The sequence below is a fragment of the Nerophis lumbriciformis genome, linkage group LG04, assembly GCF_033978685.3.
Source record: "Nerophis lumbriciformis linkage group LG04, RoL_Nlum_v2.1, whole genome shotgun sequence".
Lineage (NCBI taxonomy): Eukaryota > Metazoa > Chordata > Actinopteri > Syngnathiformes > Syngnathidae > Nerophis > Nerophis lumbriciformis.
The window spans coordinates 46,431,073-46,458,035 of record NC_084551.2 but is presented as its reverse complement, the minus strand read 5'-3'; the positions used below and the strand labels follow the sequence as shown (position 1 = coordinate 46,458,035).

At 38.8% G+C, this 26,963-nt stretch overlaps 1 protein-coding gene across 1 annotated transcript in view; it reads right to left on the bottom strand.

The window, feature by feature from the left end:
- The window catches only part of thsd7ab (thrombospondin, type I, domain containing 7Ab), a 671,822-nt gene that overhangs the window by 117,650 nt on the left and 527,209 nt on the right, over nt 1–26,963 (bottom strand). Inside the window, exons 16-18 of the mRNA XM_061956418.2 lie at nt 22,077–22,082; nt 15,966–16,099; nt 8,023–8,176 (exon numbers count right to left, since the gene is read on the bottom strand). Of these exons, the coding sequence (XP_061812402.2) occupies nt 8,023–8,176; nt 15,966–16,099; nt 22,077–22,082 (294 nt within the window). The remainder of the gene's footprint in view (nt 1–8,022; nt 8,177–15,965; nt 16,100–22,076; nt 22,083–26,963) is intronic.

Genomic DNA, 26,963 nt, shown 5'->3' with positions numbered 1-26,963 from the left:
ATTTTTAAGGTTGTATTTTTTCTCTAAAATTGTCTTTCTGAAAGTTATAAGAAGCAAAGTAAAAAAATAAATGAATTTATTTAAACAAGTGAAGACCAAGTCTTTAAAATATTTTCTTGGATTTTCAAATTCTATTTGAGTTTTGTCTCTCTTAGAATTAAAAATGTCGAGCAAAGCGAGACCAGCTTGCTAGTAAATAAATACAATTTAAAAAATAGAGGCAGCTCACTGGTAAGTGCTGCTATTTGAGCTATTTTTAGAACAGGCCAGCGGGCGACTCATCTGGTCCTTACGGGCGACCTGGTGCCCGCGGGCACTGCGTTGGTGACCCCTGTTCTACACCAAAAAACTATCATCACGCCCAAAAACTGTGGCCCGCTCCACAGCCCACAGTTTTCATCCGATTGGAGCCATTCCAGTATCAAAATGTTCCGCTCGACTGGGAATCTTGAGCTAAGGAAAAAAAGATATCTCATCTGGTCCTTACGGGCGACCTGATGCCCGTGGGCACCGCGTTGGTGACCCCTGATATATATCCTGATATACATATATATATATATACATATATATTTATATATATATATATATATATATATATATATATATATATATATATATATATATTAGAGATGCGCGGTTTGCGGGCACAACCGCGGAGTCCGCGGATCGGGCGGATGAAATTAAAAAAAATTAGATTTTATCCGCGGGTCGGGTCGGGTCGGGTGGTTGAAATAAAAAAAAAATTGATTTTAAATAGATTCAGGCGGGTGGCAGTTAAACCAATTCGGAAATATATATACATAGTTAAATGTTGTTACCCACATACGAAAAACGAGCAGGCACCTGCTGCATATGCCACAACAGAAGAAAAAAAAAAAAAAAGAGATGGACACTTTTACGGAGCGGAGAAGGGACGCCTCGCCGGGGTCCGGGACCGAGGCCCCTTCCCCCGAGAGGGCCCCACCGGGAGCCGTAGCTGAGGCGATCCGCGAGAAGGGACCGACGCACGTCCAGGGTCACCACCGCACCGACACCCCGCCTCGTCCGCCTTCGCCGCAGCCGGCGTCACGCGCAGCAGGTAAGCAGCTTACCTGCCCGCCACCCCCGTGGCCGGGGGCTCGTAACAGGGGTCACTCCGCGCGCGCAGCTTACCTGCCCGCCACCCCCATTGCCGGGCGCGCGTAACAGGGGTCACTCCGCGCGCAGTGCGCTCACGAAAGGGGTGGGGCTCACCCTGGTTGATATAGACAGCAGCTGGACGGTGGCCATGGAAGTCGGAACCCGCTAAGGAGTGTGTAACAACCCACCTGCCGAATCAACTAGCCCTGAAAATGGATGGCGCTGGAGCGTCGGGCTCATACGCGGCCGTCGCCGGCAGCGAGACGCGCTTGGAGGTGCGCTCAGCGCGGCTCCCATATGATTGCGCACTGGTGTGCGTCTGGGTCGTGACAGCGTGGCACGCGAATGTTTGCACTGCATTGGATCAGTCTCCTTTCTTTAACAGGCAAAAGCTTTATAACCTCACTAATGCCTTGCATCGTCTATATTAGATATATAACAACGGGCGGGTGCGGGCGGATGCGGTTCTGATCAAATGTTACATCGGGTGGATGGCGGATGGTTGACGACTTTCTGATGCGGTTGCGGATGAAATAATTGCCTATCCGCGCATCTCTAATATATATATATATATATATATATATATATATATATATATATACACACATATACATACATATATATATATATATATATATATATACATATATACATATACATTGTATATATATATATATATATATATATATATATATATATATATATATATATATGTATGTATTATATAAATAAAATAAATACTTGAATTTCAGTGTTCATTTATTTACACATATACACACACATAACACTCCTCTACTCATTGTTGTATTTGAAAGTGCAATGCTTTGCAGCCAGTAGCACAGCCTTTGAAGGAGCATAGGTATGGGCAGCATCTGTGAAATTTAATTTGCAGGAAAGGAGTGAGTTCAGGTTTGAATTGTCCAGCCTTGTTCTATTCTCTGTCACTATCTTTCTAACCATGCTCAACACTGTTGGAATAATTGTTTGTAAGTTATCACAAAAGAAATGTTGTATTATGAATGCTGTATTTCAAATGTTGTATTATGAATGCTGTATTTCGAGGCCTAACAAAAGGATGAAGTCTCGGGAAACGCCACTGTGAGTTCAGCACGGACAGATGGCAGGATGTGCTCAACTCCTGGAGGAACTCTCTTTGAAGTGTTAAACGAACTCTCTTTTAAGTAATTCACAAACTCTCTTCCCTCTATTTGGTCAACGCTATTTACGACACGCTGCCTTCTTGAAGTCACTGTGGACAGGAGACGGGAGGGGTTGTCCATTGTCCTCCAACTCTCTTCCAACTATTTGGTCAACGCTATTTACGAGACGCTGCCCTCTTGAAGTCACTGTGGACAGGAGACGGGAGGGGTTGTCCATTGTCCTCCAACACCTGCCCCAGCTGGATCCAGGAAGAGCCAAGCCCGAGAAGTCCTCTTCTTGGACTTCAAAGCGACCAAAAACAATGACTGTTTTACATACCTCCCCATTCCTATTGTGACATATGTTGGTGCGTGAACATGGAAGATCTGAATTAAAAGAGGAGACGAGAACCTTCTTGGTCAGAGCGTGCTAAGACACTGTAAGAGGTTACAGGTTGAAGCCGTCTCTCCTCAATTGAGTCCAAATTGAATTCTGTCTCTGTTTGATTCCTTGCCTTTTGTCTTGTGTAACAGATGTCCTGTATTTGAACCTGACAAACACCCTCTCTGATGACTTGCAAGCGTACTTCTTCTACTTACTCGTCGTCGCCATGACTGTCTCTTATTCGTTCTTCTGCTTCGTCTCCTTCTTGTTGTGTGCGCAGTTGTGCACTCTCCAAAAGCCGGAGATGTTATAACGTGACTGGGCCGGCACGCTGTTTATATGGAGAAAAAGCGGACGTGACGAAAGGCTATCCTCACTCAGGTCCACATGGACCTGGAGGGGGCGTGCCTTGTTGTCCGGCTGGAAATCGGGAGAATGATTGTCGGGAGAGGCACTGAAATTCGGGAGTCTCCCGGAAAATTCGTGAGAGTTGGCAAGTAACGGTATGCCTTAATCACAGGTGTCTCAAAGAGCTTCACAAACCACAATGACATCCATCCATCCATTTTCTACCGCTTATTCCCTTTGGGGTCGCGGGGGGCGCTGGAGCCTATCTCAGCTACAATCGGGCGGAAGGCGGGGTACACCCTGGACAAGTCGCCACCTCATCGCAGGGCCAACACAGATAGACAGACAACATTCACACTCACATCCACACACTAGGGCCAATTTAGTGTTGCCAATCAACTTATCCCCAGGTGCATGTCTTTGGAGGTGGGAGGAAGCCGCAGTACCCGGAGGGAACCCACGCAGTCACGGGGAGGACATGCAAACTCCACACAGAAAGATCCCGAGCCTGGGATTGAACCCAAGACTACTCAGGACCTTCGTATTGTGAGGCAGATGCACTAACCCCTCTGCCACCGTGAAGCCCACCACAATGACATATATTCTTTAATTAATTTCAAAGGGTGACGTGGATTTGAGATACAAGAGTTTTGAGTTACAAGCGCCATCATAGAACCAATTTGACTATTTATAATTATAAATTGTAATCTTTACAAAAGACCATGTTCTCCTTAATTGTCCCTGCATGAATGTTTGCACATGCACTAGGACAGGGGTCGGCAACCTTTACCAGTCAAAGAGCCATTTTGACCAGTTTCACAAATTATAGAAAACAATGGGAGCCGCAAAATTTTTTGAAAATTTTAAATGAAATGACACTGCATACAAAGTTTTTTTTTTTGCTTTGTGCTATGTATAATCCAGGGGTCTCAGACACGCTGCCCACACCTTTTATATGGAATTTGAAAGCTGGTGCGGAACGCGGGCTTTAAATTAATGGCGCTTGTCAGCGTCATGCGTGCGGTGATGATACAGCAAAAAGCACCCACTACAACCAGCGTGCCTGATCAGCTACACGTTGTATGGGGCTTCCGCTTGCTCACGTAGGTGACAGCAAGGCATACTTGGTCAACAACCACACAGGTTACACTGACGGTGGCGGTATAAAAAAAAACTTTAACACTCTCACTAATAATGCGTGTGAGGGAGCAGGGTTGGGGTGGGGGCGGGGTTTGGTGGTAGCAGGGGTGTATAATGTAGCCCGGAAGAGTCAGGGCTGCATGGGATTCTGGGTGTTTGTTCTGGTTGTGTTAAGGTGCAGATGTTCTCCCGAAATGTGTTTGTCATTCTTGTTTGAGTTTGGTTCAAAGTGTGGCGCATTATTAGTAAGAGTATTAAAGTTGTTTTATATGGTCACCGTCAGTGTAACCTGTGTGGCTGTTGACCAAGTATGGCTTGCTGTCACGTACGTGTGCAAGCTGAAGATGTATATTGTATAACAAGTGTTGAGCTGGCACGCTGTTAATACAGATTGTAGAGGGCTCCAAATGTTGTACCATCATGGCACGCCCTTATTATAGCTGTAAAGGTGAAAATCGGTGAATATTAATCCCGGGAGTTTTCTGCGAGAGGCACTGAAATCCGGAAGTCTCACGGGAAAATTGGGGGGTTCAGCAAGTAAGCTGCTGAGCCGCATCAGAGTGATCAAAGAGCCGCATGCGGCTCCGGAGCCGCGGGTTGCCGACCCCTGCACTAGGACATGAGCCAGGGCCATAATTGTTGATTTATAGCTGCAGTGCGTAAAATCCACTGGCTTGTATGATAAACATAAATTGTTGCAACATATACTAATTAGTGTGTCCGGTCAAGAAGCTAAAAACAGGATCATAACTCTGAAAATGCACTAATTAGTCACAGCGCTGATGTAGCACACAATATAAATCAAACCTCTCAATGCACAACATAATCTTAAAACTTACATATTTGTTCATTCAACAATGAACAACTTTGTGTGTGCTTCTTTTCTTCCTCTGTCTGCATGATCAATAGGACAACAACGTAGGCGTACATGTGCAAAAATGTTGCTAACAATCTAAAGCAGGGGTGTTCAAACATATTCCACTGAGGGCTGCACACTAAAAAAAACCGAAAGCATGTGTGGGCCATTTTGATATTTTTCAAAACCAATACAATAACCTTAGGCATGGAGACTGTTTCTACAAACATTTGTGAAAGAATGGGCCGCTCTCAGTAGCTCAGTGATTTCCAGCGTGGAACTGTCATAGGATGTCACCTGTGCAACAAATCCAGTCGTGAAATTTCCTCGTTCCTAAATATTCCAAAGTCCTCTTCCATTTATCATAAGAAAATGGAAGAGTTTGGGAACAACAGCAACTCAGCCACCAAGTGGTAGGCCACGTAAACTGACAAAGAGGGGTCAACGGAGGAATTATGGTGTGGGGTTGGCCCCTTAGTTCCAGTGAAAGGAACTTTAAATGCTCCAGGATACCGAAACATTTTGGACAATTCCATGCTCCCAACTTTGTGGGAACAGTTTTGAGTGGGCCCCTTCCTCTTCCAACATGACTGTGCACCACTGCAAAAAGCAAGGACCATAAAGACATGAATGACAGAGTCTGATGTGGATGAACTTGACTGGCCTGCACAGAGTCCTGACCTTAACCCGATAGAACACCTTTGGGATGAATTAGAACGTAAACTGAGAGCCAGGCCTTCTTGACCAACATCAGTGTGTGACCTCACCAAAGCGGTTTTGGAAAAATGGTGGAAAATTAAAAATTATAAACACACTCTGCAACCTTGTGGACAGCCTCCCCAGAAGAGTCGAAGCTGTAATAGCTGCAAAAGGTGGACCGACATCATATTGAACCATATGGGTTAGGATGGGATGGCACTTCTAGTTCATATGTGAGTCAAGGCAAGTGGCCAAATACTTTTGGAAATATAGTGTATATATAAAAAGTAATTCATTTTTTCCCAAATTTTCATTACGACTTAAATCTCTAGATCGACTTCAAGTCTGTTTTTTTTTTGTTTGTTTTATGCTTTTTTTGTCAAAAGCTGTTTTTTTATGGCAAAAACACAAACTATGCAATATTTCCTCTCAAAAAAATGTCAAAGTGTAATATTTGATGTTAAGTATTTGGAGCCTTCAATAGGTAAATATTTCATAACAACATTGCTTTTAATACTTATAAATATTTTTTTTTAGCAAAGACAATAAAAAATACAAAATCTAACTACAATTCATGGAATCCAAAAGGGCCTCATTCTTAAAAGTGTTGGAAATAAGTCATACCTTTTTTTTTTTTTAACTTTCAAGTAGAGATGTCCGATAATGGCTTTTTTGCCGATATCCGATATTGTCCAACTCTTTATTACCGATTCCGATATCAACCGATACCGATATATACAGTCGTGGAATTAACACATTATTATGCCTAATTTTATTGTGATGCCCCGCTGGATGCATTAAACAATGTAACAAGGTTTTCCAAAAATAAATCAACTCAAGTTATGGAAAAAAATGCCAACATGGCACTGCCATATTTATCATTGAAGTCACAAAGTGCATTATTTTTTTTAACATGCCTCAAAACAGCAGCTTGGAATTTGGGACATGCTCTCCCCGAGAGAGCATGAGGAGGCTGAGGTGGGAGGGGTTGGGGGACGGGGGGGTTAGGGGGTAGCGGGGGGTGTATATTGTAGCGTCCTGGAAGAGTTAGTGCTGCAAGGGATTCTGGGTATTTGTTCTGTTGTGTTTATATTGTGTTACGGTGCGGATGTTCTCCCGAAATGTGTTTTGTCATTCTTGTTTGGTGTGGGTTCACAGTGTGGCGCATATTGGTAACAGTGTTAAAGTTGTTTATACGGCCGCCCTCAGTGTGACCTGTATAGCTGTTGACCAAGTATGTAAGGCATTCACTTGTGTATGTGAAAAGCCGTAGATATTATGTGACTGGGCCGGCACGCGAAGGCAGTGCCTTTAAGGCTTAATGGCGCTCTGTACTTCTCCCTACGTCCGTGTACACAGCGGCGTTTTAAAAAGTCATACATTTTACTTTTTGAAACCGATACCGATAATTTCCGATATTACATTTTAAAGCATTTATCGGCCGATAATATTGGCAGTCCGATATTATCGGACATCCCTACTTTCAACGATCATACGTGTATACATGTATGTACATTATACATTTTCTTTTTTCGTTTTATGCCTTTTTTTGTCGAAGATATATGCAGTATTCCCCCCCAAAAAAAAAAAAAAAATTAAAAGTGAAATTTTTGATGTTCCAGTAATTGCAACCTTGAATAAGTCGGTAATTCATAACATTTATATTGATCCATTATTATTTTTTTAAGCAATGCCAGCTTTAAGGAGCTTAAAAAGCTTTGTGTTGTTAGTGTTGACATTGCAACTTGTTCTTATTACATTTCACCTCTTTGCTCTTTTATTTATTTTTTTAAATAACATTTTTATAGAAGATTAGCTGCGGGCCGCAAATGGCCCACGGGCCCCACTTTGGGTGTGTTACAGAATATCATTTTGAGCAGGACCAGAAAAAAGTACAGACCAACACGCTGCCCCCTACAGGATTGGAGTTGAACATTACCACATGATTTTGTCACATGTCACATGGTACCATGTAGAATTGTGTAGCCTTGATGGAGGTCTGTAGTGAGTTAATACTGCTACATCAGTGCAGTGTGTGAGTTGTTTGCAGCGTTGTTAGTCAGGTGTGCGTCATCAATCACTTCCCTACCCTGCCAGCTGAATGCACTCTCACAGGACAGTGTGTGTGTGTGTGTGTGTGTGTGTGTGTGTGTGTGTGTGAGAGAGAGAGCTGTATAAAACATCTCATTGCAGACATTTCTGCTGGTCCGCTGTGCAGCATGACAAAGTAGCTGTTGACAAAGTTGTTGCTTTGTACTCGTGTCGTCAGTAAAAATTTTCCACAACAGCAGAGATATTAAAATACATTTCTGCAGAGGTTTTTTTAAAGCACTCACCAGGCTGCAGCGGCTCCACGGGCCCCAGTCGTTGAGGACACAGTCTTCCGGGCAGGGCAGCCGGCTCTCGCGGGCCCCCAGGGGCATCTCTTCGGGGTCGCACAGGTAGTCCTCCACTGCCTCTGAGGGGCCGTCGATGGTGTTGAGCATGCACCTGAGGACACGAGCACCGAGTCACGCGGCTGTTGTGCTGTGGAGTGCTCTGGAGTGTCATCAAGTGAGGCATGGAATGATACTGGAGGAGGGCGAGTGCAGCGATGAGAACACTGCACTACGCTTGGAAGGTTCTTTCAAGCCGATAGATACACCTCATTTAAATAAATGTGATAACACGGAGTGGTGTCCTGATACAGCTTTTGGCACTTCCCGTGCAGTACCGATATTGGATATATATTGAAGTATTTGCCGATATCAACATTGATCCGACACGATATCAGCAGGAGTCGCACTTTTATTATTTTGTAGTGCGGAATGTCTACTTAAACAGAGAACAATGGTAGGTACAAAACACACTGAGCTATTTATTATTAACCGTCTGCAAAATTTTGATTTCTATTTACTGTTTTAATTGGTTTTACCCTTTAAAATAATTTTTAATCATATTTATTTTATATTGTTTTGTTTTATATGTATTTATTTTTTGTTTTTGTTCAGTCATTGGTGGAGCTAAGGATGATATTTGAGTGTTTAAATGTGCTATAATAAATAAAGTGGATTGGATTGAATTGGATTGCAATGGAATGAACTCTCTTTAAGTTGAAGTGGAATGGTAATTTTTTTTTTTGGTGACCCCTAGTGGCCACAATAATTAATCAAGTATAGCTCATGACGCAGTAAGTTGAATGATGCGTACACATTTGATACTGGATCATTTCTATTCATGTTAGTAATATGCAACTAAAATTATTTGATACTTGTTTATACAGACACAAGTAATAGTGTTCAATTAAAGGCCTACTGAAACCCACTACTACCGACCACGCAGTCTGATAGTTTATATATCAATGATGAAATCTTAACATTGCAACACATGCCAATACGGAGGAGTTAGCTTACTAAAGTGCAATTTTAAATTTTGCGCAAAATATCCTGCTGAAAACGTCTCGGTATGACGACGCTTGCGCGTGACGTCACGGATTGTGGAGGACATTTTGGGACAGCATGGTGGCCAGCTATTAAGTCGTCTGTTTTCATCGCAAAATTCCACAGTATTATGGACATCTGTGTTGGTGAACCTTTTGCAATTTGTTCAATGAACAATGGAGACAGCAAAGAAGAAAACTGTAGGTGGGAATCGGTGGGAAGCGGTGTATTGCGGGCGGCTGCAGCAACACAAACGTAGCCGGTGTTTCATTGTTTACATTCCCGAAAGATGACAGTCAAGCTTTACCATTGGCCTGTGGAGAACTGGGACAACAGAGACTCTTACCAGGAGGACTTTGAGTTGGATGCGCAGACGCGGTACGGTGAGTACGCATGCAGCTGCGGCTTCCAAACATTTGATCGCTTGCCTGTACGTGCGTGCCGCTATGTGCATGTCACGTACGTAACTTTGGGGACTTTGGGGAAATATATGTGCTGTATGAACTTTGGGGAGGTGAACGGTACTTTGGGCTGTGGGATTGAGTGTGTTGTGCAGGTGTTTGAGATGTATTGGCGGGTTATATGGACGGGAGGGGGGAGGTGTTTGTTATGCGGGATTAATTTGTGGCATATTAAATATAAGCCTGGTTGTGTTGTGGCTAATAGAGTATATATATGTCTTGTGTTTATTTACTGTTTTAGTCATTCCCAGCTGAATATCAGGTCCCACCCGCCTCTCACAGCATCTTCCCTATCTGAATCGCTCCCACTGCCCTCTAGTCCTTCACTCTCACTTTCCTCATCCACAAATCTTTCATCCTCGCTCAAATTAATGGGGAAATCGTCGCTTTCTCAGTCCGAATCGCTCTCGCTGCTGGTGGCCATGATTGTAAACAATGTGCGGATGTGAGGAGCTCCACAACCTGTGACGTCACACGCATATCGTCTGCTACTTCCGGTAGAGGCAAGGCTTAATTATCAGCGACCAAAAGTTGCGAACTTTATCGTCAATGTTCTCTACTAAATCCTTTCAGCAAAAATATGGCAATATCGCAAAATGATCAAGTATGACACATAGAATGGACCTGCTATCCCCGTTTAAATAAGAAAATCGCATTTCAGTAGGCCTTTAAGGACACTACTACATACAGTATGTCTAGCATGTATGCTGTTGTGTGCTTAGCTGTTGTGTAGCTGCTAGCTCCTAGTAGCCTACCATGTTTACCTTTTGTAAATGGCTTCGCTAAAATACAAAGACCAACCTTGTGTGCTTTTTGGAGGACATTTAGATGTTAAAGTTGAACTGCACTTTTTTTTGGAATTTTTCTTATCATTCATAAGACAAGAACACGTATGTGTTTGTTTGTTTTAATGCATTCTAAAACATAAATAAACGCTAGTAAAAGTCAGTCAACAATTGATAGGCTGTATTCCGCCTATCAAGCGCTCTGAAAATAATCTAAAAGCCCCATCATCGATTTATATAGACGCCGTAAGTATATATGTAATGTAGAAACAGGCACATTCATAATAACATGTAATATTTAAGCATATTAATTTCAGAGACATCACAAAGTTCGCTATTTCCTTCAACACAAACACTAAGCATCATGCAGCAGTATTGCTAAGTGCTGAATCAGAAATACAAATTCCAAACATAATAAAACAATCACTTGCTGTACAATGTCTGCTCTCACTGGGATGCCGACTGATGGGATGCTTAAAGAATTAATCATAATCCTCAGTAAGGGTTAAAAAACTAAAAAGTTGCCTCAAACAAGTGTCTTTGTTTGTTTCTTGCCATCTAAGTCTACATTGAATGTCAAAGTTGATCAACTTCTCGGTTTATGTCCACACCCTTCTACTATCTAGGTGAGAGGCATGAAGACATTTTCCTGTCTGTGAGGGCGGTCACATTTTTTTACGCTCCCTCTTCTCCCAGCTTGCGCTCTTTGTTTTTGTCTTGTCTGAACTTTTTTGAAGCCTCTTTCTTTGCGCTGTCCTCAAATCTAAACATCAGACATGGAAATGATCAGCTGGACTCTCGACGCAATTGACAAAATCTTTTCGACGAGGAAAAGAGATTCGGGGGAGCCTGGCTGTCCTGATGGAACCATTGCTGCGGGGTACGTGAGGGATTCCTGGGATGAATGGAGAATCATGTGCCTCTCAGTCCTTTCCATCGAGGACGTGGAAGACATCTACCTATTTGGAACTGTGATCGCGAGGCACCTGCTGATTGGGCTGGGCATTGCTCTGGTGTATCGTCAAATTCGTAAGACGATGGCAGCCACTCAAGGAGCCCAAAGGCTGTTCGTCGCAATGGATGGTTTGGCCAGGGCTGTGGGAACACAGACTGTGGCGATTTCTGAACTGAATCGAAGGATGCATCACATCATGGAGAAGCTTGCTGAAAAGGAAAATTTAATTGAATTTGAGAGCAACCAGCATGGACGAATAGAACAGACAAGTCATTGTTTTGTCTGCTCGCGGAAAACAAACATCCTAATCTACGATTTGACTCCCTCGAATGGCCTTGACGCTGTGAAAACAGGACCAGGCTGTTCTGAAAAACACCCCCGAGGACACCTCAATGATGGACGCTTTTGACCTCCCTCCCTCCTCAACGACACCTGGAGTCGAACTTTTGCAGATCGGCCTCAGTCTAAAAAAACATTACATCATCACACCCAAGACAATTGGGCACACACGCACACACGCACACACCCCCTCCCCCACCCCACGCCTTCACCACCGCTTGTTTCCCATCGGGGTGATGGTCGGATGGGAGCGCTTCATCGCAGCGGTCGCCTTCCAGGGCCCCAACTCCCCGCCCCTCTGTTGTGAGTTTGTCGTGATTAAATGTAACGTGTTTATGTGTGCATTGCATGGAGGTTTTTCCCCACTCCAGACTAGGCCCCCTTAGGAGCCCAGTCTAGATTGTATTTTTTACTCATCTTTTTCCCCAGCGTTTTACCTTTTTCCCATCTTATACGGGGCTTCTTGTTGCGACCCATCAGCGTTCCTGTTCTGTAACTCTGTACACTGTTTGTTTGTCTAATCTTGAACGGGTTTGTGCTGAAAACAAAGTTTCGTTGTAGTTGTGCAATGACAATAAAGACCTATCTGATCTATCTGATCTGCTTTATAATTTAGAATTAACTTTCACCAATTCAGAGGCGATGCAGCAGCTCACCTGCTTAATATGTTAATATAGCAGCATAACAAAAAATATAAATAAATAATAAATAAATGGGTTGTACTTGTATAGCGCTTTTCTACCTTCAAGGTACTCAAAGCGCTTTGACACTACTTCCACATTTACCCATTCACACACACATTCACACACTGATGGAGGGAGCTGCCATGCAAGGCGCTAACCAGCACCCATCAGGAGCAAGGGTGAAGTGTCTTGCTCAGGACACAACGGACATGACGAGGTTGGTACTAGGTGGGGAATGAACCAGGGACCCTCGGGTCGCGCACGGCCACTCTTCCACTGCGCCACGCCGTCCCTAACTCATATAACTCATACTTGGTTAATATTCAGGTCCCGAAATGTAAATGGCATATTGTTGGCGCTTTTTGGATGTTTTATGGGCGTGATAGACGCAATAACAACATGGCTCCCATTAGTTCCATTGTTAACTGACTTTTATTTACGAGATAGGATGCATTAAAAAAAGACATGTGTTCTTGTCTCTCATAAGGATTGAGAATGAAAAAAAGGGCAATTTCCCTTTAACCGGCTGTCCATCTTTGCACAAATAAACATGCTGCAGAACAGCTTGTATCGCGCACTTATCCCAGACATTTTAGATGGAAGCCCATCAAATCCCATACTTGTTTTTATTGCTGATATCGGATAGATCAGATTGGGACACCCCTGACAACAGGAAGTGGTGGTTTATGGTCAAAGAATTAGCCCATGGAATCAAATGGAATATTACATGTGTACCCACCATACTTGCCAACCCTCCCGATTTTCCCGGGAGACTCCCGAATTTCAGTGCCCCTCCCGAAAATCTCCCGTGGCAACCATTCTCCCGAATTTCTCCCGATTGCCACCCGGACAACAAAATTGGGGGCGTTCCTTAAAGGCACTGCCTTTGGCGTCCGCCTTTCCTCCATACAAACAGCGTGCCGGTCCAGTCACATGATACAGGTATATGTGGCTTACACACACACGTGAATGCAAGGCATACTTGATCAACAGCCATACAGGTCACACTGAGATTGGCAGTATAAACAACTTTAACACTGTTACAAATATGCGCCACACTGTGAACCCACACCAAACAAGAATGACAAACACATTTCGGGGGAACATCCGCACCGTAACATAACAGAACAAATACCCAGAATCCCTTGCAGCACTAACTCTTCCGGGATGCTACAATATACACCCCCCGCTACCACCAAACCCCGCCCCCCCATCTCCCGAATTCGGAGGTCTCAAGGTTGGCAAGTTTCCTCCCCAAACCATCCAAATGCAGCCAGCAGTTTTCGGGCAAGTGGAATGCTGACAGGAGTCAATTGTATCCATTAAACTTTGGCGTGGATCCCGTTTAAGGAGCGAATCCAAGAATCCTTGCAAGGAGGCATTTTTCAACATTTTCCCGCATCATCCGGAAAGTGCAGGTGTCTGCAGGAGGTGAACACATTGGTGCGGATCCAAATGAAGATTGTTTGGCCTTGCCAGAGGTCTAACTATACTTCCTCTCACTTCCGTCCTCTTGGGTGTGCATTTTTAGAATGTTCTTCTGCAAACTACGGCTGGATTCAACACAGTGGAGAAGATGAGAAGGATGCACGATTGTTAAGATTCAACCTTCTTGTTCTCTTTTCCACGCTCAGGCCAACTATTGTAGTGTGTTGTAATCATGGGGACTGCTTATACCGTCACCAGTGTTGGGACTAACTAACGCCGTTATTTTCGGCGGTAACGAGTAGCCTAACGTGTTGTTTTTTATATTTAGTAACTCATACTGTTACTACATGATGTGTTACTGCGTTATTTTACGTTATTTTTTATATAGCATCGGCTAGAAACTGAAAAGATCTGAGTGTGTTTTATTGGAGTGTTGCAGTGTCGTCTTTCTGAATGTTCCTGTGTCACAAGGAAGAGAAGAGGCGCGACGTGCGATGTGTGTGTGTGTGTGTGTGAGAGGGGTGGGGGGGGGGGGGGGGGGTGTCTGTGTTTACTAACAAGACATCATGGTGGAGGCGAAGCCGAGTTTCTTAACATGGAGATATTCTCACTACTTTTCTTTTGTCGGGCACAAAGAAAAGAACATTTTAGTTAAATGTAAGTTGTGTCTTGGATCAAAGATCCCATCTACTGCCCAAAACAGCAATTCAAATCTCCCCGCCCCTCTGTTGCGAGTTGTCGTGTTTATATGTAACATGTTTATGTGCATGGCATGGAGGTTTTTTCCCACTCCAGACTAGGCCTCCTTAGGAGCCCAGTCTAGATTGTATTTTTTACTCATCTTCTTCCCCCGCGTTTTATCTTTTTCTCATCTTTTACGGGGCGGGGCGCCTTTGGCGACCCATCAGCGTTCCTGTTCTGTAACCCTGTACACTGTTTGTTTGTCTAATCTTGAACGGGTTTGTGCTGAAAACATAGTTTCGTTGTACTCGTGCAATGACGATAAAGTCCTATCCTATCCTACATTGTAGACACCGTCTTTGCTCCACAGTAAGTCTTTGCTGTCGTCCAGCATTCTGTTTTTGTTTACTTTGTCGCCAGTTCAGTTTTAGTTTCGTTCTGCACAGCCTTCCCTAAGCTTCAATGCCTTCTCTTAGGGGCACTCACCTTTTGTTTATTTTTGGTTTAAGCATTAGACACCTTTTTACCTGCACACTGCCTCCCGCTGTTTCTGACATTTACAAAGCAATTAGCTACCGGCTGCCACCTACTGATATGGAAAAGTATTACACGGTTACTCTGCCGAGCTCTAGACAACACCGACACTCGACAACAACACATATTTTGCAGACTATAATTACTGGTTTGCAAAAAAAAATGTTTAACCCAAATAGGTGATAGGAGATAACCTCCTACGGCACACCAGACTGTATCTCACGACACACTAGTATACCACGGCACAGTGGTTGAAAAACACTGGTATAGACTATAAAGTTCACAAACATAAAGAGGGATCCTAGTGGGCCAGGCCAATCTTTCCTTATCTCTAAACTAAAACTTTGGAAATGCGTAGAATGTTCTGGGCTTTACAGAAGACATGATTTTATTTCACAATTCCTTGAGAGAAAAAAAGGCCTGGTTAGGCGTGTGTATAGCAGTATGTGTGCTGTATATAGTGACATGACATATAATCATGTCATGTGTGCCTTCCTTGGGTGAAGCCAGGTTTACAGCTATGTTGTGACATGTTGTTATTATGCGATTTGTTACTTATGACTGTTATGTTGCAGCTATATAAAATAGTTTTGTCAACTTGTTCTGGCCCAAAATAAATTGGTCCTTTGGAACATATCTTTGTCTTTGTGTGTTGTACGTAGACCACATTGCTTAGCAGAGTTCAGTGATGCAAATGCATGTCAAGTTGATCATTGATCATGATTATTCTCCAGTGCAATAACAGTACTGAAATGAAGGCTAAAAGGGCATTAATTGGAGCCTTAAAAAAAATAAAACAATACAATATTAACTAAATAGTTACTTTTCACAGTAACGCATTACTATTTGGTGTAAGTAACTCAGTTAGTAACTTAGTTACTTTGGTAATAAAGTAACTAGTAACTGTAACTAGTTACTGGTTTTCAGTAACTAACCCAACACTGACCGTCTCACACAACTAGTCAACCAAACACTGCATACACATGGTCAATACCTGACTTTTCTGGTCTGGACACCTTCTCCGCAGTTCTCCTTCAGGTCCACGTTGCTGACCTTCCAGATGCTCCAAGGCTCGGCCACCCACACGTACTGATTGCAGTCGCTCTGACAAGGCACTACCTCGTACACCTGAGGACAGAACCAGAGTGTTGTCACTTAAAAACTAAGTTAACATGTTAACACGTTTAACACTGCTTCGTTTATATTACACTTGTGTCAGTCTTAATGTTAAAATGGGACTTAAAAACAAAGTTAACATTTTGCATTGCTTCACTTATATTACACTTGTGTGATACTTAATGTTAAAACGTGACTTAAAAACAAGCATATTACACTTTTAACACTACACTTTTTTAACACTCGTGTCATAATTAATGTTAAAATGGGACTTAAAACAAAGTTAACATTTTACAATCTTAACACTGCTTCACTTCTTTACACTTGTGTGATACTCAATGTTAAAAATATATTTTCAACATTTTGCACTTTTAACACTGTTTTTACACTTGTGTAATACTTAATGTTGAAACTGGACTTAGAAACAAAGTTAACATTTTACACTTTTAACACTGCTTTATTTTTTTACACACTAATGTATTTTTTTTTTTTACATTTTACACATTTAACACTAATTCACTTATATTACACTTGCTGTTAAAATGTGACTTAAAACTAAGTTAACATTTTACAATTGTACCACTGCTTTATTTGTTTTAGTCTTTTTTTTTTTTTTTTTTTTTTTTACCATTTTACACTTTTAAAACTGCCTCTCTTCGTTTTACACGTGAGTGATACTTAATGTTAAAATGGGACTTAAAAACAAAGTTAACATTTTACACTTTTAACACTGTTTTTACACGTGTATAATAGCTAATGTTGAAATGGGACTTAGAAACAAAGTTAACATTTTACACTTTTAACACTGCTTCACTTCATTTTACACTTGAGTGATACTTATTGTTAAAATGTGATTAAGAAACAAAGTTAACCTTTTACACTTCTAACACTGTTTTTACACTTGTGTAATACTTAATGTTGAAATGGGACTTAGAAACAAAGTTAACATTTTACACTTAAATGATACTTAATTTGATTTAAAAACAAACATTTTACACTTTTAACACTACACTTTTTTAACACTCATACTTAATGTTAAAATGTGACTTAAAACATTTTACAATTTTTTAACACTGCTTCACTTGTTTTTACTTGTGTGATACTCAATGTTAAAAATATATTTTCAACATTTTGCACTTTTAACACTGTTTTTACACTTGTGTAATACTTAATTTTGAAACTGGACTTAGAAACAAAGTTAACATTTTACACTTTTAACACTGCTTCACTTATATTACACTTGCGTGATAATGTTAAAATGTGACTTAAAAAACAAAGTTAACGTTTTACACTTTTAACACTACACCTTTTTTTTTACACCTGTGTGATAATAACTGTTAAATGTGACCTTAAACAAAATTAACATTTTACAATTTTACCACTGCTTTATTTTTTTCACACACTGTCTTATTTTTTATTTTTTTACCATTTTACACTTTTAACACTGCTTCACTTAAATTACACTTGTGTGATACTTAATGTTAAAATGTGACTTAAAACCAAATTAACATTTAACAATTTTACCTCTGCTTTATTTTTTTTACACACTAATGGCTTTTTTTTTTTTTTTTTTACCATTTTACACTTTTAAAACTGCCTCTCTTCGTTTTACACTTGAGTGATACTTAATGTTAAAATGGGACTTAAAAACAAAGTTAACATTTTTACACTTTTAACACTGTTTTTACAATTGTGTAATAGCTAATGTTGAAACTGTACTTAGAAACAAAGTTAAGATTTTACACTTTTAACACTGCTTCACTTTATTTTACACTTGAGTGATACTTAACGTTAAAATGTGATTAAGAAACAAAGTTAACCTTTTACACTTCTAACACCGTTTTTAAACTTGTGTAATACTTAATGTTGAAACTGGACTTAGAAACAAAGTTAACATTTTACACTTAAATGATACTTAATTTGACTTAAAAACAAACATTTTAGACTTTTAACACTACACTTTCTTTAACACTCGTGTCATACTTAATGTTAAAATGTAACTTAAAACATTTTACAATTTTAACACTGCTTCACTTGTTTTTACTTGTTAACACTTGTGTGATACTCAATGTTAAAAATATATATTCAACATTTTGCACTTTTAACACTATTTTTACACTTGTGTAAGACTTAATGTTGAAACTGTACTTAGAAACAAAGTTAAGATTTTACACTTTTAACACTGCTTCACTTTATTTTACACTTGAGTGATACTTAATGTTAAAATGAGACTTAAAACCAAATTAACATTTAACAATTTTACCACTGCTTTATTTTTTTTACACACTAATGTCTTTTTTTTTTTTACCATTTTACACTTTTAAAACTGCCTCTCTTCGTTTTACACTTGAGTGATACTTAATGTTAAAATGGGAATTAAAAACAAAGTTAACATTTTACACTTTTAACACTGTTTTTACAATTGTGTAATAGCTAATGTTGAAACTGGACTTAGAAACAAAGTTAACATTTTACACTTTTAACACTGCTTCACTTCATTTTACACTTGAGTGATACGTAATGTTAAAATGTGATTAAAAAACAAAGTTAACCTTTTACACTTCTAACATTGTTTTTACACTTGTGTAATACTTAATGTTGAACTGGCACTTAGAAACGAAGTTAACATTTTACACTTAAATGATACTTAATGTGACTTAAAAACAAACATTTTAGACTTTTAACACTACACTTTTTTAACACTCGTGTCATACTTAATGTTAAAATGTGACTTAAAACATTTTACAATTTTAACACTGCTTCACTTGTTTTTACTTGTTTCCACTTGTGTGATATTCAATGCTAAAAATATATTTTCAACATTTTGCACTTTTAACACTGTTTTTAGACTTGTGTAATACTTAATTTTGAAACTGGACTTAGAAACAAAGTTAACATTTTACACTTTTAACACTGCTTCACTTATATTACACTTGTCAGTCTTAATGTTAAAATGGGACTTAAAAACAAAGTTAACATTTTGCACTGCTTCACTTATATTACACTTGTGTGATACTTAATGTTAAAACGTGACATAAAAACTAACATTTTACACTTTTAACACTACACTTTTTTTTTTAACACTCGTGTCATACTTAATGTTAAAATGTGACTTAAAACTAAGTTAACATTTTACAATTTTAACACTGCTTCACTTGTTTTTACTTGTTTACACTTGTGTGATACTCAATGTTAAAAATATATTTTCAACATTTTGCACTTTTAACACTGTTTTTACACTTGTGTAAAACTTAATGTTGAAACTGGACTTAGAAACAAAGTTAACATTTTACACTTTTAACACTGCTTCACTTATATTACACTTGCGTGATACTTAATGTTAAAATGTGACTTAAAAAACAAAGTTAACATTTTACACTTTAACAATACACATTTTTTTTTACACTTGTGTGATACTTAATGTTAAAATGAGACTTAAAACAAAGCTACAATTTTACCACTGCTTTATTTTTTTACACACTAATGTATTTTATTTTTTTTACCATTTTACACTTTTAACACTAATTCACTTATATTACACTTGCTGTTAAAATGTGACTTAAAACTAAGTTAACATTTTACAATTTTACCACTGCTTTATTTGTTTTACACACTGTCTTTTTTTTTTTAACCATTTTACACTTTTAAAACAGCCTCTCTTTGTTTTACACTTGAGTGATACTTAATGTTAAAATTTGACTTTTTTTACACTTTAAACACTGGTTTTACACTTGTGTAATAGCTAATGCTGAAACTGGACTTAGAAACAAAGTTATCATTTTACACTTTTAACACTGCTTCACTTCGTTTTACACTTGAGTGATACTTTTAATGTTAAAATGGGACTTAAAAACTAAGTTAACATTTTACACTTTTAACATTGTTTTTACACTTGTGTAATATCTAATGTTGAAACTGGACTTAGAAAAAAAGTTAAGATTTTACACTTTTAACACTGCTTCATTTCATTTTACACTTGAGTGATACTTAATGTTAAAATTGGACTTAAAAACACAATTAACCTTTTACACTTTTAACACTGCTTCACTTGTTTTCATACTTGAGTGATATTTAATGTTTAAATGTGACTTAAAATAAAAGTAAACATTTTACACTTTTAAGACTGCTTTATTTAGTTTTACATTTGTGTGATACATAATATTTATATGTGACTTAAAAACAATTCAACATTTAACACTGTTTCACTTCTTTTTACACTTGTGATAATGTTAAAACGATTCTTTCTAGTTACATTACTTCATGGTAAAAACAATTAAAATAAATCAAACCACCGTGCGAGATGGGATTGTGCTTGACCTAATAGGTTCCATTGTTTTAACAAAAATTAAAAACACAGCTCTAATTGCAGATGAAATAGTCAGGTGTGACTAATGAAGGAGCTAATATGTGTAGTTTAATAGTGTAAGAGAAGCAAAAGCAACTCCACATTTGTTTTTTGTTTTTTACAAACCCCGTTTCCATATGAGTTGGGAAATTGTGTTAGATGTAAATATAAACGGAATACAATGATTTGCAAATCATTTTCAACCCATATGCAGTTGAATATGCTACAAAAACAACATATTTGATGTTCAAACTGATAAACATTTGTTTTTTTGCAAATAATCATTAACTTTATAACTTGATGCCAGCAACACGTGACAAAGAAGTTGGGAAAGGTGGCAATAAATACTGATAAAGTTGAGGAATGCTCATCAAACACTTATTTGGAACATCCCACGGGTGAACAGGCAAATTGGGAACAGGTGGGTGCCATGATTGGGTATAAAAGTAGATTCCATGAAATGCTCAGTCATTCACAAACAAGGATGGGGAGAGGGTCACCACTTTGTCAACAAATGCTTGAGCAAATTGTTGAACAGTTTAAGAAAAACCTTTCTCAACCAGCTATTGCAAGGAATTTAGGGATTTCAATTTCACCATCTACGGTCCGTAATATCATCAAAGGGTTCAGAGAATCTGGAGAAATCACTGCACGTAAGCAGCTAAGCCCGTAACAGTTGATCCCGCAGGCTGTATTGCATCAACAAGCGACATCAGTGTGTAAAGGATATCACCACATGGGCTCAGGAACACTTCAGAAACCCACTGTCAGTAACTACAGTTGGTCGCTACATCTGTAAGTGCAAGCTAAAACTCTCCAATGCAAGGCGAAAACCGTTTATCAACAACACCCAGAAACGCCGTCGGCTTCGCTGGGCCTGAGCTCATCTAAGATGGACAAAGTGGAAAAGTGTTCTGTGGTCTGACGAGTCCACATTTCAAATTGTTTTTGGAAACTGTGGACGTCGTGTCCTACGGACCAAAGAGGAAAAGAACCATCCGGATTGTTATAGGCGCAAAGTTGAAAAGCCAGCATCTGTGATGGTATGGGGACTGTTGAACAACTTAAGCTGTACATCAAGCAAGAATGGGAAAGAATTCCACCTGAGAAGCTTAAAAAATGTGTCTCCTCAGTTCCCAAACGTTTACTGAGTGTTGTTAAAAGGAAAGGCCATGTAACACAGTGGTGAACATGCCCTTTCCCAACTACTTTGGCACGTGTTGCAGCCATGAAATTCTAAATTAATTATTATTTGCAAAAACATTTATGAGTTTGAACATCAAATATCTTGTCTTTGTAGTGTATTCAATTGAATATGGGTTGAAAAGGATTTGCAAATCATTGTATTCCGTTTATATTTACATCTAACACAATTTCACAACTCATATGGAAACGGGGTTTGTAAATAGAGCCCCATTGGCTGCTAAAAAGCAACAACTAGTCTTCCTGGGGTCCATCACACAGGACACAGCAACCTAAATACAACTCAACATATACACAAGACACTTAAAAACAAATGTTCTGACAGCAAAATTGATTTGGCTGACGTTAAGTAGTCAGCAATTAATCGAGAGCCTTGTTGCCGTAGGTAGCCAGGAAACTTTGCACAGCTGACATCGGTGACAAAAGAAGCGTAGCTCTTACCTGAGCCTGCAGCAGCCGCGGGCGAGTGGACGGGTCAGGGGGGGCGGGCGTCATCCGGCCAACGACAAAGGAAGGCGGAATTAAAAGGGGACAAAAGGATTTATAAGCACATGGCAAACATTTTCATACAGTGCAAGCAGCATGATTAATGCAACTACAGGCCATCATCAGAAAAGTCTCTAGTGGAACACCTGTGTGCACCACACACCCACACCCACACCCACCCACCCACCCACCCACCCACCCACCCACCCACCCACACACACACACACACACACACACACACACACACACACACACACACACACACACACACACACACACACACACACACACACACACACACACACACACACACATTTCAATTGAAATTAAAGCTACAAGCAGCGATGGACGGGACCGACTTTGACGGCACATAAAATCCAAACCGGAGCAGTAATTAAAACTCTTTGGTCAACTTTTAATCAGAAGGGTTCAATCTCTCTCCTGTGCTAGTTTGAAGCCAACACGACAAACGCGCTAAGAGGAGATAATGTTTGAAAAAAGGTGACCGGTTTTTACAAAACTTTTGTTTTGAAGGGGGAATTGCAAACTTCCTGTTAATTTTTGCTCGGGGTTGTCAGTGTATGAAATGTAGGTCTAAGTGCGACCTACATAGAGGTTTTTGTTTCATGTCTCTACAACATTCATACTGGAAGTTACAGGCAGTTTTGTCTGAGTTTTCTTCCTTGGAGCAGTTGTGTGTGTTTTCTTTCTAGGGGGCGCTAGAGCGCAATTTTGAGTTTTGGGGTTGGGTTTTTTATTAGAGCGCAATTTTTGCCAGTCCTGATGTGTGTGTCCAGTTTGGTGAGTTTTGAAGCATGTTAAGGGGGTCGAATTACAGCTCAAAGAGGCAAAAGTGACTGTTTTTAGTACACTTTTGTTTTGAAGGGGGAATTGCCTACTTTCTGTTGATTTTTGAATCTGAAGGATGTCAATGTATGAAATCTAGGTCTAAGTCAGACCTACATAGAGGTTTTTGTTTCATGTCTCTACGACATTCTTACCGGAAGTTACAAGCAGTTTTGTCTGTGTTTTTTCCTAGGGGGCGCTAGAGCGCAATTTTGAGTTTTGGGGTTTAGTTTTTTATTAGATGGCAATTATTGCCAGTCCTGATGTGTGTGTCAAATATGGGAATATTTGAAGCATGTTAAAGGGGTCAAATTACAGCTCAAAGAGGCGGCGGAAGAATAATAATAATAAAGAATAAAACGCACAAAATACAATAGGGTCCTCTGTCCCAAAGGGACATTCGGTCCCTAAAAATCCTGGAGAACTCAAGCAACGGACTAGCGCAACCCAGGGCATGAATATGTTAGAGGATGGACATTTTTAGCACAGAAAGCGACTGCGAGAACATTACTGTTGCTGCTCAGTTGGATAGTGGAGGAGTGCTGCAATAATGAGAGAGAACTGATAGTTCATTAGTAATGAACACCCCTATCTCTCTCTCTCTCTCTGCAGCATTGGACATGCACCATTTGTATCACATTTGTAATAAAGATGCACTTCCCAATAAGCGAAAGTTAATATCATCCAGGACAAATGACACATTATAACAAAGACATTATTCAAGTATAACTCCTAAAACAAACATACAATATGTCTAATATTGCCTATATTCATGTATCTTTGTGAGTTTTCCTAGAAACATGTGCTTTTGTAAGGTTTGCAAAGACAAAAAATTGTTTTTTATTCAATATGACAGTAATGTTTTTAGAATCCCGAGATAATGTGAAAAAAGCAATACAAAATTATGCAAGCATAACTCCTAAAACAAACATACAATTTGTCTAAGATTGCCTATATTAACGTATCTTTGTGAGTTTTCCTAGAAACATGTGATTTTGTAAGGTTTGCAAAGACAACAAAATAGATTTGTATTCAATATGTCAGTAATGTTCTTAGAATCCTGAGATAATGCGAAAAAAGCAATACAAAGTTATGCAAGCGTAGTAACTCCTAAAACAAACATACAATTTGTCTAAGATTGCCTACCTCAGGGGTCGGCAACCCGCGGCTCCAGAGCCGCATGTGGCTCTTTGATCACTCTGATGTGGCTCAGCTGCATACTTGCCGAACCCCCCCGATTTTCCCGGGAGACTTCCAGATTTCAGTGCCTCTCGCAGGAATTAGGATTAATATTTTCCGATTTTCACACTTACAATAATAATAAGGGCGTGCCATGATGGTACAGCATTTAGCGCCCTCTACAATTTGTATAAACAGCGTGCCAGCCCAGCCCTTTGTTGTATGCATTTTCTGCTTGCACACATAAGTGACAGCAAGGCATACTTGGTCAACAGCCACACAGGTTACACTGACGGTGGCCATATAAAACAACTTTAACACTCTTACTAATAATGCGCCACACTTTGAACCAAAACCAAACAAGAATGACAAACACATTTCGGGAGAACATCTGCACCTTAACACAACATAAACACAACAGAACAAATACCCAGAATCCCATGCAGCACTGACTCTTCCGGGCTACATTATACACCCCTGCATTTCATTTTGAATTTCAAAAGATTTTTGTGGCTCCTATTGTTTTCCTTAATTTGTGAAACTGGTCAAAATGGCTCTTTGACTGGTAAAGGTTGCCGACCCCTGGCCTATATTAATGTATCTTTGTGAGTTTTCCTAGAATTATGTAATTTTGTAATGTTTGCAAAGACAAAAATATGTTTTTTTATTCAATATGACAGTAATGTTCTTAGAATCCTGAGATAATGCGAAAAAAAACAATAAAAAATTATTCAACCATAACTCCTAAAACAAACATACAATTTGTCTAATATTGCCTATATTATTGTGACTTTGTGAGTTTTAAAAGTAACATATACTTTTGTAAGGTTTGAAAAAGGAACATTTCGTTTTTTACTCAATGTGACAGTAATGTTCTTAGAATACTGAGATAATGCGAAAAAAGCAATAAAAAAAATTCAAGCATAACACCTAAAACAAACATACAATATGTCTAATATTGCCTATATTAATGTATATTTGTGAGTTTTACAAGTAACATACTTTTGTAAGATTTGCAAAAAGAAAAATTGTTTTTTACTCAATATGACAGTAATGTTCTTAGAATCCCGAGATAATGCAAAAAAGGCATTACTGTACATAAACTATGCAAACATAACTCCCAAACCAAACATACAATGTGTCTAATAATACCTATATTATTGTATCTTTGTGAGTTTTACTAGAAACATATGCTTTTGTAAGGTTTGCAAAAAGAAAATTCCGTTTTTTACTCAATATGACAGTAAGGTTCTTAGAATCCTGAGATAATGCAAAAAAAGCAATACAAAATTATGCAAGCATAAATCCTAAAACAAACATACAATTTTTCTAATACTGCCTATATCAATGTATCTTTGTGAGTTTTCCTAGCAACATGTGATTTTGTAAGGTTTGCAAAGACAAAAAATAGTTTTTTATTCAATATGACAGTAATGTTCTTAGAATCCTGAGATAATGCGAAAAAAGCAATAAAACAAATTATTCAACCATAACTCCTAAAACAAACATACAATATGTATAATATTGCCTATATTAATGTATCTCTGTGAGTTTTACAAGTAACATACTTTTGTAAGATTTGCAAAAAGAACAAATCGTTTTTTACTCAATATGACAGTAAGGTTCTTAGAATCCCGAGATAATGCGAAAAAATCAATACATAAATTATGCAAGTATAACTCCTAAAACAAACATACAATTTGTCTAATATTACCTATATCAATGTATCTTTGTGAGTTTTCCTAGCAACATGTGATTTTGTAAGGTTTGCAAAGAATTTTTTTTTTTTATTCAATATGACAGTAATGTTCTTAGAATCCTTAGATAATGCGAAAAAAGCAATAAAAAAAATATTCAACCATAACTCCTAAAACAAACATACAATATGTCTAATATTGCCTATATTAATGTATCTTTGTGAGTTTTACAAGTAACATATACTTTTGTAAGATTTGCAAAAAGAAAAATAGTTTTTTACTCAATATGACAGTAATGTTCTTAGAATCCCGAGATAATGCGAAAAAGGCATTACTGTACATAAACTATGCAAACATAACTCCTAAACCAAACATACAATGTGCCTAATAATACTTATATTATTGTATCGTTGTGAGTTTTACTAGAAACGTATGCTTTTGTAAGGTTTGCAAAAAGAACATTTCATTTTTTAAACAATATGACAGTAAGGTTCTTAGAATCCTGAGATAATGTGAAAAAAGCAATACAAAATTATGCAAGCATAACTCCTAAAACAAACATACAATTTTTCTAATATTGTCTATATTAATGTATCTTTGTGAGTTTTCCTAGCAACATGTGATTTTGTAAGGTTTGCAAAGACAAAAATTAGTTTTTTATTCAATATGACAGTAAGGTTCTTAGAATCCTGAGATAATGTGAAAAAAGCAATACAAAATTATGCAAGCATAACTCCTAAAACAAACATACAATTTGTCTAATATTGCCTATATTAATGTATCTTTGTGAGTTTTACAACATATACTTTTGTAAGACTTGCAAAAAGAACAAATGTTTTTTTACTCAATATAACAGTAAGGTTCTTAGAATCCCGAGATAATGCGAAAAAAACAATACATAATTTATGCAAGAATAACTCCTAAACCAAACATACAATGTGTCTAATAATACCTATATTATTGTATCGTTGTGAGTTTTACTAGAAACATATGCTTTTGTAAGGTTTGTAAAAAACACAATTGATTTTTTTACTCAATATGACAGTAAGGTTCTTAGAATCCTGAGATAATGTGAAAAAAGCAATACAAAATTATGCAAGCATAACTCCTAAAACAAACA